The sequence below is a fragment of the Bufo bufo genome, chromosome 10 (genome assembly GCF_905171765.1).
Source record: "Bufo bufo chromosome 10, aBufBuf1.1, whole genome shotgun sequence".
NCBI lineage: Eukaryota > Metazoa > Chordata > Amphibia > Anura > Bufonidae > Bufo > Bufo bufo.
In genome coordinates, this window is record NC_053398.1 from 51,927,327 (window position 1) to 51,946,497 (window position 19,171).

Below are 19,171 nucleotides of genomic sequence, written 5' to 3' on the forward strand. Positions count from 1 at the left end.
ATCGAGACATGGCCATCCACCTAAACTGACAGCTCGGGCAAGAGTAATACTAATTGGCGAAGCAGCCAAAAAACCTATGGTCACTTTGGAGATGCTGCAGAGATCCACAGCTCAGGTGGGACAATCTGTCTACAGGACAACTATTAGTCATGTACTTCACAAATCTGGCCTTAATGGAAGAGTGGCAAGAGTCATTTTTGAAAGCAAGCCATAAGAAGTCTCGTTTGCAACAAGCCATGTAGGGGGACACAACAAACGTGGAAGAAGGTGCTCTGGTCAGATGAGACCAAAGTTGAGATTTTAATCCTAAATGCAAACTTTTTAGCTGAAGTGTTGTGTGTGGCAGAAAACTAACACTGCACATCACCCTGAACACAATCCCCACCATGAAACATGCTGTGGGGGTGCTTTTCTTCATCAGGGATAGGGAAGCTGGTCAGAGTTGATAGGAAGATGGATGGAGCGAGCAAAATACAGGGCAATCCTGGAGGAAAACCTGGTAGAGGCTGCAAAAGACTTGAGATTGGGGTGGAGGTTTACCTTCCAGCAGAACAACGACCCTAAACATACGGCCAGAGCTACAATGGAATGGTTTAGATCGTAGCATATTTAGGTGTTAGACTGGCCCAGTCAAAGTCCAGACCTAAATCCCATTGAGAATCTGTGGAAAGACTTGACAATTGCTGTTCACAGACGCTCTCCATCCAGTCTGACTGAGCTTCAGCTATTTTGCAAAGAAAAATGGGCAAAAATTTCAGCCTCTAGTGTGCAAAGCTGGTAGAGACATACCCCAAAAGACTTGCAGCCGTAATTGCAGACAAAGGTGGTCCTACAAAGTATTGACTCACCGGCTGAATACAAACGCACGTCACACTTTCCAGATTTTTATTTATTAAAAATTTTTGAAAACCACATTTTCTTTTCACTTCACACACTGTTAGTCTATAACATTAAATCCCAATAAAAAACATTTAACCCTTTAAAAAATGGGCCTATTTACATTTTTCATTTTTATTGGTACCATTTTTGTGGTACGCGCGACTTTTTGTTTACTATTAGGCCTCTTTCACACGAGCATGACTGATTAGGTCCGGGTGCATTCAGTGAAACTCGCACCATTTTGCAAGTAAGTTCAGTCAGTTTCGTCTGCGATTGTGTTCAGTTGTTATCGCAACCATCAGTGAAAAACGCATTGCATCCGCACCTGCTTCCGGATGCAATGTGTTTTTCACTGAATCCCCATTCACTTCTATGGGGCCAGGACTGTGTGAAAAACACAGAATATAGAACATGCTGTGATTTTCACGCAACGCAGAAGTGATGCGTGAAAAAAACGCTCCTGTACACAGACCTATTGAAATGAATGGGTCAGGATTTAGTGCGGGTGCAATACGTTCACGTAACGCGCGGAAAACTCGCTCGTCTGAAAAAGGCCTTAATCGATTTTTTGATTGGACAAGATGACTTAAAAATGGCAAATCATGTGTTTTTCTTATTTTTTTTCCATTATGGCGTTTGCTGCACAGGATTTTTTTTTACTTATTTTAATAGTTCAGACATTTTCAGAAGTGGCGATACCTAATTGGGGGAGTTATTGTTTTTAACTTTTTTCTTTTTTTTTTGTCTTATTAGGATGAATGGGATTTTTACACTGTCCCTGCTGTACTGTGCCTCCTGCACAGCGCATCAGGGAACTTACTATGGAAGGGTTCAGCAGCGTCCAGGCTGCAATGGTAACTGATCGGACCCCTGTGAATTCACTGCGGGGGCTCCGCATTATGCGTTAAGGGGTTAAGTTTGTGGGTGTAATGTGAAAAAATTGGGAAAATTTCAAGGGGTATGAATACTTTTTTTTTTTTAAGGCACTGTAGATCCAAATGACTGAGAGTTAGCAAGAGGAGTCCAACTAAATTAATTGGTAATGGAACAAAAGCCTCTTGTGTTCACTTATTGGCAGCTTTTTTTTTAATGTAAACTGGGTTTAAGTGACTCCCCACCTTCTAACCATCTTTGTGAGGAAAGGGGTGTGACCTAAAATATGAATTTTGGGTCAAAATTTCTGGCCGACCAAAAGATGGCTTAAACTTTCATAGAGGCAGTCTATAGATCATGTGCTTGATTTATTATACAAACCAATCCACTGTAATAGATCTGGTGCATTTTAAGACTCCCTGTCGACATATCGAGACCTCATTCAAACTCCTTGTACAGGAATGGGGGTTCAGAAGTCAGTAGAAGGGCCCCCAGCAATCAGACACGTATCGCCTATCCTGTGCATGATGAGAATTGTCAGTTGTGGTAAAACCCTTAGGGTTCTTTCACATGATCGGATGCTGTGCGTGGAATCCACTGCGTGAAAGAGAGCCAAGCCCCGTTCCGGACGACAGAGACACAGACCATTAACATGATTGATAATGCTCTGTGCCTCTCTGTGATCTCTTTACTACAAAATCACGGTGACAACTTTATCTCACTGTGATTTTGTAGCAAAAAGGTCACGAAGAGGCACGGAGCATTATTAATCATGTTAATGCTCCATGTCTCTGCTGTCCGGAGCGCGGCTTGACTCTCTTTCAGGCAGCAGATTACCTGCACGGCATCCGCTCACGTGAAAGAGCCCTTACTTGACCTGTGACAAAAATGTACATCTTGGACCACTGCTGGTTAATGACCCATGATGTACATCTTGGGCTACTTTCACACCTTTGGTTTGAATTCCAGCAGGCTGTTCTGGCAGAACAGCATGCCTGAATTCTCTGAATCTGGTGCTGCCGGATGTTTGCCGACCCGGGATTCAGCAGAGATCTGTACACATTCCGGCAGACAATCGGAGACCCGGTTGAACACAAACCGCTGCATGCTGCGATGTGCCCGGCCGGTTCTCCACTTGTCTGCCAGAGTTTCACATCGGAGGTGTGAAAGTGTCCTTAATTATGGTGACCTTGCAAGAGATCAGTTGCAGGAGCGGGTTGCAGGCAGTAGCATCCTCAGCTTCTATGTGATTAGACAAAGGTAGGGGGCTCCCTCTGTCACACCATTGGCATGCAGTCTCAAAGTGCTGATGGGTAGCCTGGGCACCCAGTGGTCTAACCATGACCCTCAGGTCTGTCGTCCTGGTGCACCTATTAGGCCCTGTCTAATAGGCTTCCGGCCAGTACTTACACATGTAGTGTATTATATCAGCAATCTGGCTGATAACCGTTCACAGCATCTTATCTGTGGACAGGACAATGGCCGTCTCATAGGGATGAATAGAGAAGTAGCTGACTCCCTGTCCTGTGTCAGTTGGAGATCAGAGAGTTGGTCACATGACACAGCTGAGGATCAGAAGGGAGGTTATAACAAATACAGTCACTGGTAAGATGATTACCTTCACTGTAATTTAAATCATATACCCGTCTAAGGCCTGTTTCACATTTGCATTAAAGCGCTTTTCGTCCGGCCGCGTCTCTGCCTGTTTGCCGGGCTGCAGCCGGATCTCTACCGGTCCCGATTATAGTTATTGGGGCCGGCGGATGTCTGTTAGCATCCGTACAATGTAAATGTAAAACAAGCCTAACAGGTCAGAGAATAAATATTTTTGTGAGCATGCTTGTTTAAAGGAGTTATCTGAGCCTGGAAATGCCCCCCCCCCCCCATATGCACCGGTCCCCTCACACTAATTCTACCTACCTGGCATCCTGGTCCCCGCTGCTTCTCCCTGTGTGAGGCGGTGACGGGGACGAACCTCCCTAGTGTCACGCGTGACGCTAAGGAGGCTCCCCTCCGTCTCCCATTGGCTGCTCCCCTCCCCCGACACAGGATGTTTTTATCCGCGCACAGGGAGAAGCGGCGGTGCAGGGACCAGGAGCGATGCGGTGAACCAGATAAGTAGAATCGGTGTGAGGGGCCCGGGCATATGGGGGGTGCACTTCTAGGCTCGGGTAACCTCTTTAAATGAAAAGAGGAGGAATGTGATAGTTTTTAAAGAAGTTGTTGAGTAATTTTCTATTGATGGTCAATCTTCAGGATAGGTTAGCAATATCTGATCCGACACCCCGCACCTCCACCGATCAGCTGTTCCGGAGTTGCTCTGGCACCACTACTAAACCGCTCCGTCCAGTCTGCACTGCTCCTACTGGAAGGAATGGGAGCGGCACTGCAGTAACCAGCGGCGTATTCCCAGGGCCATGCACACAGCTGGCTGGCAGAAAATGGTGATGCAAAGAAAATTTAGATTTTTTTCAAAGGTTTTTGTAAAACTATACAAGTTTGGTATCCCCATAATCGTATTGAGCCGGCAACATGAGGTTAATGTGCGGGTATTTGTAATTTTTAATTCTTTTTTGCGTGACATCAAATGGTATCAAGTATTGCAATATTTTTTTTATTGGGAATCTAAACCAAATCAAAATGTTGGTATCGTGACAACTCTGCCTCCTGAGGACACAAATACTATTAAAATTGGAACATACCCCAGCTGTCGTAATCCGGGGCTATCCCACCAGGTCTGGAACAGTTTGGAGGTATGAATGTGTATGGGGCCCTTTAGTCAATGGGACTGAACAGTAATACCAAAGAAAGCCTATAGACAAATATGGCGCTGTTTGTAGAAAAAAAAGCACATCGTCCATACTGCGGTCCACAAAATATGGACACCACCTGTGTGCATTTGGGAATTTACTCATTCCCATTAATGGAGATGACTATTCTTGTCTGCGATACATGTTCTATAACAGGGATCAGCAACCTTCGGCACTCCAGTTACTGTGAAACTACAACTCCCAGCATGCACACTTGCTCAGCTGTTCTTGTAACTCTCATAGAAGTGAAAAGGAAGATTCTGGGAGTTGTAGTTTCAGAACAGTTGATGTCCCAGAGGTTGCTGATCCCTGTTCTATATTTTTCGGAAACAGACATACAGATGCGGACAGCACTTTTTTTTTTTTTGTGGACGCATAACAATTCCAGACTGAACACGGATGCAAAATACGCTCATGTACATGAGCCCTGTGACATTGGCATTATTAGTAATGAGTAGGGCTGCACGATATGGGAATTTTGTGCAATTGCGATTAGGGCCCTAAAAATTGCGATAACGATATGCGATGTGATATTTTAAGGGAATTGTGCTAGAGGTCTATTTGCTTGGATTTTCCCATATGAGCCGCTGACGCTGCTGGGTATGGGGATCTGTGGATGATGCACTGTTATGGGGCATCTGTGGAGGACGCCGTCATGTGGGGCATCTGTGGAGGACGCCGTCATGTGGGGCATCTGTGGAGGATGCCGTCATGTGGGGCATCTGTGGAGGACGCCGTCATGTGGGGCATCTGTGGAGGACGCCGTCATGTGGGGCATCTGTGGAGGACGCCGTCATGTGGGGCATCTGTGGAGGACGCCGTCATGTGGGGGATCTGTGGATGACGCCGTCATGTGGGGGATCTGTGGATGACGCCGTCATGTGGGGGATCTGTGGATGACGCCGTCATGTGGGGGATCTGTGGATGACGCCGTCATGTGGGGGATCTGTGGATGACGCCGTTATGGGGGATCTGTGGAGGACGCTGTTATAGGGGATGTGTGCTATGACACATAGGGCCATGAGGGGGGCCAGCATAAGACACACATATAGCATCTTATGCTGGTCCCCCTCATGTGTCCTAAACTGCGCACATAACTGGCTTTGTGTGTAAAGTATTTTACTAGTGTCTGAAACAAGCTCTCTCCTATTGATAAAATGGCCGCCTCTGTACTCACTTTCACTATGAATGCACTGCAGCGAGCGGGCCGGCGCGTGACTGACGTCACTTAGTAACGCTCCTCCCACTTAATTCAGGAAGCAGGAGCGTGACTAAGTGACGTCAGTCACGCGTCGGCCGGGCCGCTCGCTGCAGTGCATTCATAGTGACAGTGAGTACAGAGGCGGCCATGTTATCAATAGGAGAGAGATTGTTTCAGACAGTAGTAAAATATTTTACACACAAAGCCAGTTATGTGCGCAGAGCCCCCTCATATATAATCGCAGCATTTTCGGGTCGGCCAAATCGCCATATCGCATTTGGCGATTATCGTGATTTGATTATTTTTTTTTATATATCGTGCAGCCCTAGTAATGAGCGAAGCGAGCTTTGGATGCTTCATTCGAAGTCAATTTGTTCAAAACTTCGGAATAATACTGTACAGAGATTGGTCTCCGTACAGTATTAGAATGTATGGGCTCCGATGAGCCGAAGTTAGGTATTCGCGAAGTTGTGCGTGAATTCGTTGAATAACTTCGGTAGTTGATTTTTAAAGTGGTAAACCACTTTAAAACTTGAAACTGAACTCTGCTTCGGTTCCGAGGTATTAGTCAGAACCCAAGCTGAGTCCATATATACCCCTCTTACCTCTGGCTGTGCTTTAAATTCTTTAAAAATAGTACTTTTGTGATATGCAAATTTCTTCACTGCCAGCAAGTTGGGCGGTTACTTGCTGGTAGCCGCCGCATCCTCGGTCTAAAAAAACGTTCCCTCCTCCACTTGATTGACAGGGCCAGCGAGCGCTCTCCTCCTCTCGCTGGCCCTCTCTGCCCATAAAATCCTGCGCCGTACCGGTCCTCATTTAGCGCAGGCGCTCAGAGTAGGATGCTCGCTTGCCCACACCTTCCACAGTGCGCCTGCGCCGATGACGTCAGCCTACACCCAGAAAAGAAGCATCGGGTGTACAGTATTATTCAGAAGTTTTGGATGAAGCATCCAAAGCTCGCGTCGCTTAACGCTAATTGTTATCATAAATTAGGGGCGTCTGCCAGAGCTCGGTTATTTTTGGAAGCCCCATAGCAGTGAATGGGGAAAGCCGCCTGTGCATGGCCTGCGGGGTCCATACTTGAGGAAGGAGGCCCCCACTCCTATAGGGCATTTATACCATATCCTGTTGCTAGAAACATCCAGATGGGAACACCCCTTAAAGGGCCTTTCCACTTTTCCTATATTGATGACCTATCCTGAGGATCTCCTTGGAAAAGCGGACAACTCCTTCTGTATGTGGTTGGAATATCCCCCTGGTTATTCTGCATTTTCTACGCAGGAAACAAGAACACGAGATGCGACTAGGGACGTGCTGCTCCCCTCGTGGCCGCCACAGAACACTGCGCGCATGCGCCGCCCACGACGGCAAGAGGGACAGTCCGATCACACTGCGCCTGCGCAGGAATCAGCTGTGCGCGCGCCTGCGCAGTTCTTCTTCGCTTTGCACGGCGAAGATGGCGACTACTGCTGGGACTGAGGAAGAGGAGGGGAAGAGAAGAAAAGCTCACGGAATGCTGAAGCTCTATTACGGAATAAATGACGAAGGCAAAAGCAGCGAGAAGTTGCTGGACCCCACTGATATCGATGGAGTGCATTTCAACCCAGAGCATTACCTCACCAAGGTGACGTCACTTTAACTCAGAGCTGCCCAGAGATGTGTGACGTCAGCTGTCAGGTTGTAGCAGACAAGCTAGTAGGTTGTGCCAATGGTATTTGATAAGCCATTATTGCTTAGTCTCAGAAAACCCCTTTTAACCCCTTAATAACCTCCCTTATTCCCCTTTCAGATAGTAATTAAATGCAACCTGTCAGCAAAACCATCAGCACATCCTTATGCAGCTGAGGTTTAGGGTCCGTCCCTGCAAAGTTCAGTCAGTGAATATATAACTTACCTGGAGGAGTCCAGGACACAGAATCAGGGGGCGTGTGCTTTACATACACTGCGCATGCGCACCTCACCTCCTGGTAAATGCAACCAGGCAGTTATAACAGCATGCTGGAGGGTTAGTAGCCCCAAACCAGGTGACTGGTTCCCCTCAAACTGCTGAAGGCTGATACCCGTAGGCTGTTTGTGCATGCTGGGAGTTGTAGTTTTGCAACAGCTGGAGGGCCGCAGTTTGAGGATGCCTGCCTTAAAGGGAATGTAATACATGACTAGTCCTGCACATAAGGAGTCCAGGCCACAATTCGTTACTTTTCTACTGCCCCCTTTTCCCCCTGCTGTCAGCGCTCAGAGCTGCACTGAAATACATGGAGGCTGTGCATGCGCACAGGAGTCCTCTCCAGCAGTCTGGACTGTGTATTTCAGCGCAGCTTTGATAGCGAGGGGTCGGGGGCAGTAGGAAAACAGAGATCTGGACTCCTTATCTGCAGTGCTAGTCCTGTATTACTGCAGGTAATAGTCCAAGATCTTGGTGATTCCCTTTAAGAGTCTTAGGGCTGTATGACATTAAAACATCAAGCAGACGATTATCGGAAGCGTTCCTTCCTCGTCAGCGGAAGAGTCGGCTGCTATTACATGCAGAAATGTCCTCCACAGTATGGGGAGGAGCGATCGTTATGCCATCACTTGTTCCCATACTGACCACCGGCGGCAGATCGTCATTTCACAGCATGATCTGCCGCCGGCAAGTGACAATTTTTAAGTGTGCTTAAAGGGAACCTGTCATCACCTTTATGCTGCCCATACTAACCGCAGCATAAAGTAGAGACCGGTGAGTTGATTTCAGCCGTCTGTCATTTATCAGTAAAAAGTAAGTGGTTGTTGAGAACCAACATCACAAACATTGCAGACTGGGCCTGGAAAAGTCACGGCCACCTGAGAGGAGTCCTGGTCATTGATAAATTCCTGCTCTGCCTGCTGATGAGTGACAGTCTTCTACTAGTGTTGATCACGAATATTCAAATTTTTATCGCGAATATCGGCACTTCGAGAATTTGCGAATATTTAGAATATAGTGATATATATTTGTAATTTTGAATATTCGAGATTTTTTTTTAATCGTACACATGACCCCTCCCTGTTTCAAGCTTGTGGGCCAATGAGAAGGCTGCAGTATCTTTGACTTTAGGAGTAGTGTTGATTGCGAATTTTTGTAATGCGAGTTTTTATCGCAAGCCGATTTCCGCTATCAAGAAAATAATGACTGGAGATAACAAATTCTCGAATATATGGAGAATATTTGCCCAAATATTTGTGAAATATCACAAATTCGAATATTGCCCCTGCCGCTCATCACTACTAAAAACATGATTCCTCCCTGCTTCTTGCTAACTTAAGCAGGGAGGAATCATGACTTCAGATGGCAAAAAATGACGAATATTCAAAAAAAATTAATATATTCGATCTAGTGCTATATATTCGTTTTTTAGAATACTCGTAATATTCTAAAACAAGAATATATACCGTAGCAATATTTTTTTCTATCTGAAGTCATGATTCCTATATATAGGGAATATTCGGGAAAAAAAACAAATGTAGAGCAATTTAGCTAATATAGTGCTATAATCTTCTTTGCTTTATTATTATAGTGCTATAATCTGCTGTTTGCTTTTATTAGTACTAACTGTATATTTTCATCATTTACATGCAGCTGAGGAAGGAGAAATCACTGCCTGAGCTGATGGACATTGAGGCTGACATGGTCCGTCAGATACGAGCTCTGGACAGTGACATGCAGACTCTGGTGTATGAGAATTATAATAAGTTCATCTCTGCAACAGGTAGGTACAAGAAGCTAATATGGGAAATCTACACATCCCGTGCACCACCTGCATCCACTGTGCTAATTGGCATTTATATTCCTCAGACACCATCCGGAAGATGAAGAATGATTTCAAAAAGATGGAAGATGAGATGGATGGACTAGCCACCAACATGGCGGTAATCACAGAGTTTAGTGCTCGCATCAGCAGTACCCTGCAGGAGAGACATCAGCACATTACGAAGCTTAGCGGTGAGTGGAGGGCGGCACTTATTGTTGGCCAGTATCTAATGACCAGCATTATAATGGGTGACGTCCAGTCTATGGTCACTGGCCTCAGTGGTTCCCAGCCCATCCGCTGCAGTGATGCCGAGAGCCCCGTCTCCAGTGCACTTACAGGAGCAGAATCTGTCACAATAAGTGCACACATATCCTGATGGTAAAAGGTATGTCCGTACTGCACTCCCCAGCCCCTATTCAGTGCTGTCAGCAGCTTTACATGGTCAAAACTGCTGACAGAGTCTCTGTATCCAGTTATTTGTCCCTCCAGACCAGATGGTGATGTCTGCAGCCATTTACCAGATAAACTGGCAGATCAGGGACACGGCTTGGCTGATCATGTCATGCTCATGTAGTTTAAGCCCACAGGGAAAAAAATCACATTTTTGGCAGACAAAATCTTTCCATCATGTACAATGTGTCATCGGGAACAATCTTCTCAAATGGCGGTGAGCTGAGATGGTCAAAAGTGGCCATTACAGTCGACTTCTATGGCAGGTTGAGACTTGAGTCAAGATTGTAGAAGTAGTCAGGGCAGTATTCTGCCGATGTCTATAGAAAGCTTCGTATTCATAATTTGTATGGATGATTTCAGGTTTTATCCCCCCCCCCCCCAGTTAAATAGTTTGTAGAATGTATAGAAGACGCCTGTGTAAAGGTTAATCTAACCATCTGCGGACTTCTGCTGATGCCACTTTCTGTACAATCCAGGTGTCCACACTCTGCTTCGAAAGTTGCAGTTCTTGTTTGAACTTCCAGCTCGTCTGAAAAAGTGCATCGAGCTTGGTGCTTATGTCCAGGCTGTGTCCTATCATGCTAAAGCGCGCAGTGTACTCCATCAGTACCAGCATATGCCTTCCTTCCATGGCATCCAGACTGACTGCCAGGCCATCATGGCAGGGTTGGCAGACACCCTGCGCCAGAGATTCAGGTATGTGGTTTTAAGTCTTAGGCTACTTTCACACTTGCGGCAGAGTGATCCGGCAAGCAGTTCCATCGCCGGAACAAAACGTATGCCAGCTGATGGCATTTGTAAGACGGATCAAGATCCTGATCCGTCTTACAAATGCATTGAAATGCCGGCTCCGTCTTTCCAGTGTCATCCGGAGAAACGGATCCGGATTTATTTATTTTTTTAACATTTCCGGTATTTTGAATGCCAGATTCGGCACTAATACATTCCTATGAAAAAAAAAAAATGCTGGATCCGGCATTCAGGCAAGTGTTCAGTTTTTTGGGCCTGAGATAAAACGGTAGCATGCTGCGGTATTATCTCCGTCCTGATCAGTCAAAATGACTGAACTGAAGACATCCTGACGCATCCTGAACGGATTACTCTCCATTCAGAATGCATAGGGATAAACCTATCAGTTCTTTTCCGGTGAAGAGCCCCTAGGACAGAACTCTATGCCGGAAAAGAAAACCGCTAGTGTGAAAGTACCCTTAGACTTTATATTGTGTAGTACTGTACAAAGAACGTAGTTTTACCAGTGGGAAAAGAGGTAAAAATAAGATGCAAAACCGCCAATGGTTTATTACTATTAAATAGCGTATGGGCACTTTCAGGGAGCCTGAACCTACCCTTCAGACCACTGCAGGTCCAGCGTTACCCTCATGTCTATCCATAACCAGAATATTATCTATGTAGATCTTCACAGGGCTATACTACATTGATGGAAACAACTTGTTTTTGGAGTTCGGCTTATCATTTTTAGGTTACACAATTTATTTTATATCACTGGCCCCTTTACAATTTTATGTCTCTTTTTATGAGAAAGGGGCTTTCTTCTTTTTTTTTATAGAATTTGACATTCTTTTTATTGTTAAAAACACTTTTTTTCACTTTTATTATTTTTTTTTTTTGTCCCACTATGGGACTTCAACATTATAGGGTCTGACCCCTGTTTCAATGCAGCACACTACATCTGTATTGTACTGCATTGACTATTAGTGTATTACACAGTTTAATACACTGCTAGTTTACCTGCGTTATCACCGATGCTGGTGGATGCAGCAGGGATCCGGCTGTCAGTAACAGCCGGATACGTGCTGCTGATCGCGGCACCGCACATTGGGGGGGGGGGGGCAGAACTAGAGTGCTCGTCCTGGGGTGCAAAGTACCGGCCATTTAGGACGAGCATTGTCGTCTTGGGTCCTTAAGGCGTTAAGTAAAACTTAGCATAGTCATTGATAACTGAAAGGTCTGTGATTGTTTTTTTTAATACCGTGTACATAGAAGGTATAAAAAAAAAAGCAAATCAGGGTCACTTTAATGTTGGTAATGGCTGACTGGCTAAATTTCTTGGTATATCATCGATCACTAAGCATTCTGGTGTTTCTTTTTAGGGATCCTTCCTCTTCTCCGCAGAACCTCTCTGAATGTGTGGAGCTCCTCTTAAGCTTAGAAGAACCAGCTCATCTTCTCTGTGATGAATTCCTAGCCCATGGTCGTGGACGGCTGGCCTCCCACCTCTCCGAGTTAGAAGGGGCCAGTGATATTCTGGAGTTTGTTGACCGGGGCTGTGGTGGATTTATAAGTGACGCCTGTCTCCTGGCAGCATCTTACCAGAGCCTTTTCTGCAAGGAGCCAGGAAGCACAGCTCAAATGGCTGAGGAAAAGTTGACTAAGTTCTTGGATGAACTGAGTGAAGGTTACTTTGAATTAGTGGAGAAACGCCTGCGAGAAGAAAAGAATCCGGGGGACAACTCTCTATTAGTAAGAGCTTTGGATCGATTCCACAGACGACTGCAGGCTCCTTCTAAGTTGGTACCAGGATGTAGTTTTAATAGAAGGGGCACACTGATTGTAGTGAGGGCAGCACAGGAGCGACTATCTCAATACCTGCAAGCCTTGAAAGACTTCTTCCAAGTTTGCATCACTGATGTTCGACAAGCCCTGGCTGCTCCAAGGGTCCCTGGCAAAGAGCCACCAGCTCTTGGTGACTTACTGTCGATGCTTTCGGGTTCTGTTTTAAATCAAATCAAATCTGTTTTGGCTTCTGTGCATCTCTTCACTGCTAAAGATGTGGCTTTCTCAGACAAGCCATACTTCAAGGTGAGTGGGAGTTGAAATATATTGGTTGTTATATCCAGTTTCCTAGTTCTTACATTATAATAATAGCAAAGACAGGTGCACTCTGCGGTCTCACTAAACCCTCAAACTGATGTTAAAATTGAGAGATTCGCCAACATGTCCTACTGTGGAGGACATGTCTGAGCCCGAGCACCGTGCCAAGGTTCCTCAAGTAGCTCGGGTCCTAACACTCAAGCTACTTGAGAAACCTTGGCGTGGTGTGCACCTGTCTTTGCTATTATTATATTGTTATATTGGTTATCACATCCACATAATTGCTATCTTGTGTAGGATGTCTATTGTGGTACTTGTGGTTCGCTGCGGTCATCCTCCACTGTATGCATTTTTGCTGGGGATCGCCATTAGCAACGGGCCACAAGTGCAGGATTTGCCCCCCTGTATATATATATGCACAACTGCATATGGGTTTGAGCACTTCCCGCCATTTTTTCTGTTTGTTTGTATATAGTTCTTACATTACAATGCCCTCTTATTCTAATAGACCTTCTACTTATAACTTCCTTTCAGGGTGAGTTCTGCAGTCAGGGTGTCCGTGAAGGATTGATTGTAGCATTCATCAAGTCTGTGTGCCAGACAGCTCAACAGTTCTGTGATTCCCCAGGAGAGAAAGGAGCCAATACTCCGCCACTGCTGCTGTTGCTCCTGTCTCGCCTCTGCCTGGACTATGAGACTTCAACCATTAGCTACATACTAACTCTAACAGATGAACAGTTTCTCGGACAGGTAAAAGCCCATGTGTGTTTATTTTATTTCCATATGCAAAGTTTATCTTATTTTCAGTAAAGCATATTCGTTCACACAAGCATATTTCTCTTCTATTATAGCTCCATAACAATTCCAGAAGGAGCTCGTAATAATTGAGATACTCCCTGTGCTGTAGCTTTATAAATCTGTATTTCGATTTGCATTTCTAAATACACAGCATCCTCTATCGTAGGCTCCTGTTATGTGTGTTCTCCCTAAACAGGTCAATGTGGCCTGTAAAATACATATAGTCTCTGTTAGCAGGGGTGGACTAAGAATTAAGAGTGACCCTGGAAAAAAGTGACCCCACGTTGTAGGTGGGCACAGAATGGCAAAAGGTGGGGCCAAGTCAAATCAGGCCAGAAATATCGTAAAGTGGCAATATATTGTGCTATACGTTGGTGTTTGGTTCTGCAGCAAAACCAAATACCAAAGTTTAGCACAATATACAGCCCCAGGAAAACCCAATACCACATTGCAGCTCAATATAGTCTTCCAGCAGATCAAGTACCACAGTGCAGCACAATATACTCCTCTAGCAGATCCATAGTACCATAGTGCAGTACAAAATACTTCCCCAGCAGAAACAATTACCACAGTACAACACAATATACGGTACTTCCCCAGCAGATCCAAGTACCACAGTGGAGTGCAAAATACTACCTAGCCCTGTGCCTACTGGGCTCCCCAAAGCCCCCAAATAATATACTGCAGAAAAAATTGCCTTCAGTAATAATAATAATGCCCCCAGCAATAATAATGCTCCTGTAGTGCTGCTGGTATTAATAATGCCCCCTATAGTGCACCCAGTAATGCTAATGCCCCCTATAGTGCACCCAGTCACTATAATGCCCCTGAGTCTCCCTATAATGTTCCCATTATACACCATGTTGTGCCCCCAGTAATATTAATGCCCTCTTAGTGCCCCAGTATTAAAATGCCAGTATTGCGCTGCAGTAATGATAATGCCCGCTATAGTGCGTTCAATAATAATGCCCCATATTGTGCCTCCAGTAATAATGATGCCTCACAGTGCCCCCCAGTAATAATTATACTGCCTATAGTGCCAGTCGTAATAATAATGCCCCTACAGTGCCTCCAGTAATGTCCCCCATTGATCAAGTGGCCGTGGAAAAAGAAAATCGGGATGCAGACATACTGCATCATAGGCTTCAGGTTCTGCCATTCACTTTCGGGGTGATTGGCGGGGCAGGAAACCATGGACTCCCGTGCCCCGCTGCAGTATTATGGTTAAACAGTTGAATTCAGGGGGGACCTGCGTCCGTCAGCTGTTTGGGAGGTTTGGGCAGCCCACTGAGTATCGTTCCACCTGGAATTTCTCCAGTGGGGTCTAAGGCCAGACTGCCCCTGTTTATTAGCCATGTTCTGCATTGGAATCGGGACTTAATATCTAAAGATATTTAAAACGGGCATGAATTTTATGCTTGTGTGAACGAGCCTCGACTCCTGTTTTCTCACAACTGCTACTCGGTGGTTGTCCTTTATGGCAGACCTCAGCTGTGTTCCTTTCTCCTATGTTTAGGACCACTCTCCCGTAACCCCCGTCAGCACTCTCTGTTCCTTGGCTCGATCCACAGCCCAGACTCTCCTCAACCAGTATGTGAAATCCCAGGGGCTAGTCATTTCTCAGATGTTACGCAAAAGTGTTGAAACCAGAGACTGGGTGATGACCATTGAACCCCGAAATGTTCGAGCTGTCATGAAGCGAGTAGTTGAAGATATCACTGGTGTAGATGTGCAGGTGAGCTTAGCCTGTAACTCTACAGTGTACTTGCAGAATGTATTATTTGTCCGAATATTTCTCCTGAATCTCATTTTCTTCTGCCAGATCTTTGCTGCTGTCGAGTTTAATCGTGTAATAGTCCACTTACTTTATAATGACTGTGACTGTGGCTGACTAGGGAGTGCTATTGGTAAATTCAGTAATAAACGGGGAGGGTGGCTTTGACCTCATTTAAGTGTAGTTACCTCTATAGTAATTAGACAGGAGCATTGCTGTGATGGACAGTAGCACTGCTCCTTCTTTCTTACAGATAGATGAGAGTCCAGATGTTGTAAGCTCCACCAAACCTAGGTGGTGGCCTATCCTAGAGAGAGGTTATCTTTTACATCATGGTAATACCCCATAAGCTGGGTCTGACCTCTCTATCTGGTTAGGCATGGAAACATGTAGGATTACAGCGCCTATCCCAGTGTCAAAAAATTAGTGGAAGCAGTTATACCAGTGTTCATTAATGCACAAGCCAGTTAACCATTTATTTTCCCAGGTGGGACTCTTGTATGAGGAAGGAGTCCGGAAAGCTCACAGCAGTGATTCTAGTAAACGAACCTTCTCTGTATATAGCAGCTCTCGACTGCAGGGGAGATATGCTCAGAGCTACACTCCAAGGTAAGTGGAAGACACCTACTACCATACGCTAATTACACTTTCTTTAAAAAGCAGACTATTAATGCTGTTCCCTTCTTGCTACCAGTGCTCCTCTTGATACAAACCTTCTAAGCAACATCCAGAAGCTGTTCTCTGAGAGAATAGACATCTTCAGCACCGTCCAGTTCAACAAGGTAAAATTATTGATGCCTTCCAGTTCTCATGGGTTTGCATTCTTTTGCCTCTGTGGGCACACATTGTGTTATCTGTAGAAGGGTAGATGAACATGTTGTCTTTATGGCAGAGATGTTAAAGGGGTTATCTGGTAATAAATATTGATGTCCTATCCTCAGGACATTTATGAAAACTGGTGGTTTAGACGCCGGTCTTTGTGAGCGCTGCCGCCTCTTCCTAGGCCTTGTGATGGCACCGTACATCTGTCGCGTGGCCTAGTTGCAGTTCAGCCACATTGAAGTGAATGGGACTGGGCTGCAATACCAAGCACAGCCACTATACAATGTACGGCACTGTGCTTGAGAGAGATGTTCGGGGCTAGCTGCGCTCACCAGAGCTCATGTGAATGTGGCAGCTTCCCATAACAGCTGATCGGCGGGGGTGGTCGGACTCTTACCCCGTCGATCTGATAATGATGACCAATCCTGAGGATAAGTCATTGTTATCCATTCCTGAATAACCCCTTTAAATATGAGTATAGAAAACTACAAACTCCCTTGATTGTTCTTTTTTCAGATCATTAGCTGAGCTGCATAGGAGTGGAGGTTGTTTGTTCTTGTAAATGGAATGACAGACAGCCTTAAGATTGAAGGTATATTACATTGAGTCTTAAGGGGAACCTGTCACATTGAACATGGTGTCTGATCTACCAGCGCCATGTTATAGAACAGAAGGAGCTGAGCAGATTGATATATAGGGGGTCATTTTACAAACAGGTATATGCCACTTTTTTGGCATATATCTGTTGCAGACTGCGATGCAAAGGTTATTTGCGCCGCAATCTGTGATTAAGTTAAGTGGAGGCGCCGCAATCTGTGAATTTTTCCCCGCTCACGCCAGGTCTACAAAAGGGGGCAGGAAAAAAGGTGGCCCGGCAAGGCAGTCTCATTTATCGTTTTCTACTCCTGTTTTAGGCATAGAAAATGGTCTAAATCTACACCAGCAAGAGAGTTGGCGTTGACTTAGACAAGTGTAAAGTCCGCCTAAGTTATGTAGAGGCCGGTGCCTCTACATAAATTAGGCGGATGAACAGTCAGCGCAAGAGGAGCGAAGACCGGCGTCTAAATTGCCAGTCTTCATAAATGTCCCCCATAGTTTGTTGGGAAAAGATTCAGCATAACTTGTAATTTATCCATTTCAATTTCTGGGCTTTGAAGTCCAGGAGGCAGTCCTCTCGGTGACTGACAGCCTTCACTCTATGACTGTGTATGCAGAGATAGCTGTCAATCACAGATCTTCTGCAGATTGCACTGCATTTTCATGGTGACTGGTTCCCTTAAAACTTTAACAAAGGTAGCAAGGTAAAGCTTGTATATTAAAGTTTTTTTCCCCCAAGACTTTAATATTGATGGCCCATCCTTATGCTAGGACATTAAGATTTCTTCTGTGGGGGTCCTCCCCCTGGGATTTCTGTCAATTGATAGGGGCAGTGCCATACCTGGGTATGTGTGGGACATTCCTGAAGTACTAGACATAGCAGCCCCTTTATTCTGCTAATTAGCGGGATCCAAATATTGATTCATCCAGTATATTATAAGTTACTGATCCATAGATTGTATACCGGTCCTGCTCATACATGATGTACAAGTATGGTGTTATATGTCAAACTATGTCATACCAGATCCATTTTATTTATCTGATTTTGAGTTGCATGTTTTATTACTTTCTTGGATTTCACTTTTTTCTTCCATATACTTATAATGAATATCTTTCTTTTTCAGGTCTCTATTCTTACAGGAATTATTAAGATCAGCCTTAAGACTTTCCTTGAATGTGTTCGCCTAAGAACATTTGGTCGCTTTGGTCTCCAGCAGATACAAGTAGATTGCCATTACCTGCAGCTCTACCTGTGGCGCTTTGTCAGTGATGAGAATTTAGTCCATTGCCTTTTGGATGAGGTTGTGGGCAGTGCTGCTCACCGATGCTTAGACCCTGCACCCATGGAGCAGAGCGTGATTGAGGTCATCTGTGAGAGGGGCTGACAGAAGGACGTAGTTCTCTCAGATCTGTATATATAAGAAAGGAATGTGTGGATTGTATATATCTCAAACACACATTTGTGTGGTCTGTATATAAATGGGGAATACGGTGGTGTAATGAACAGTAGGTGGCAGAATGTTAAATTTAAGATACTGTAATATTTAAAATAAAATATTAATGTGTATTTTTAAAAGTCTTTTTTTAAGCTGCACTCCATAAATTCAGTATCCAGAGAAACTTTTTTTTCTACAGGTGAAGCTGCACCTTTCTGGTGGCCACATCTCCAGGGCCACCCATGCTCCTGTCATTACAGGACTTTACAAAAAATTAGAAAATAGAATTTAGTCCTAGAGTTGGTATCTGACTCGTGAAGTAGATCAGCATGGGAAGAGTGTGTAGTTGTACAATGTACTGACACAGTATAATGGAACACTAAGGCACACTTATTTGCTAATGCAATTTCTCGTTCGTATCATTGGGGGACACAGGACCGTGGGTATAGCTGCTGCTGCCACTAGGAGGCAACACTAGGCTGAAAAGTGATAACTCCTCCCCTGCCGACTATACCCCCTCCAGCCTGTAGAGAGCATATCAGTTTTTAGCTTAGTGTCGTAGGAGGCAGACCTCCCTGCTCGCAGGGTAGCTTCCTTTTGTTATTTTTTCTTTTTTGTATTATCTTTTTTCCTTTTTAGGTAAGGGAAACAGAGGCGCCTAGCCCCTCTGTCTACCCCGGGAGCTAGGCCGGTGTCGGATTCCCTCACCGTTCGACCCCCCAACAAGAAGCAAAGGTGGACAAGGGCAGCCCAGCTCCCCTGCTTCCCGCCTGCCAAAGGGTCACCTGGATCCGTCGAGACCCCCTTCGCCATACCAGACTCCTGCCACTTCGGGTGCCAGCTGCTAAGGAGGTGACCCTGCTGGTACTATGAGGTGGGGTGACGAGAAGAGGATGAAGATGGGGTGAGTAACCGGGATTGGGTAA

At 45.2% G+C, this 19,171-nt stretch overlaps 1 protein-coding gene across 1 annotated transcript; it reads left to right on the forward strand.

Annotated features, from left to right (window-relative positions):
* The first annotated feature begins 7,222 nt into the window (after positions 1 to 7,222).
* VPS51 (VPS51 subunit of GARP complex) lies at positions 7,223 to 18,370 on the forward strand. The gene is made up of 10 exons (XM_040410067.1): positions 7,223 to 7,390; positions 9,362 to 9,491; positions 9,578 to 9,724; positions 10,463 to 10,682; positions 12,098 to 12,806; positions 13,353 to 13,568; positions 15,133 to 15,351; positions 15,878 to 15,999; positions 16,085 to 16,172; positions 17,934 to 18,370. Exons 1-10 carry the CDS (start codon positions 7,223 to 7,225, stop codon positions 18,192 to 18,194), a joined length of 2,280 nt encoding a protein of 759 aa, XP_040266001.1. The 3' UTR covers positions 18,195 to 18,370.
* Positions 18,371 to 19,171: the final 801 nt, after the last annotated feature.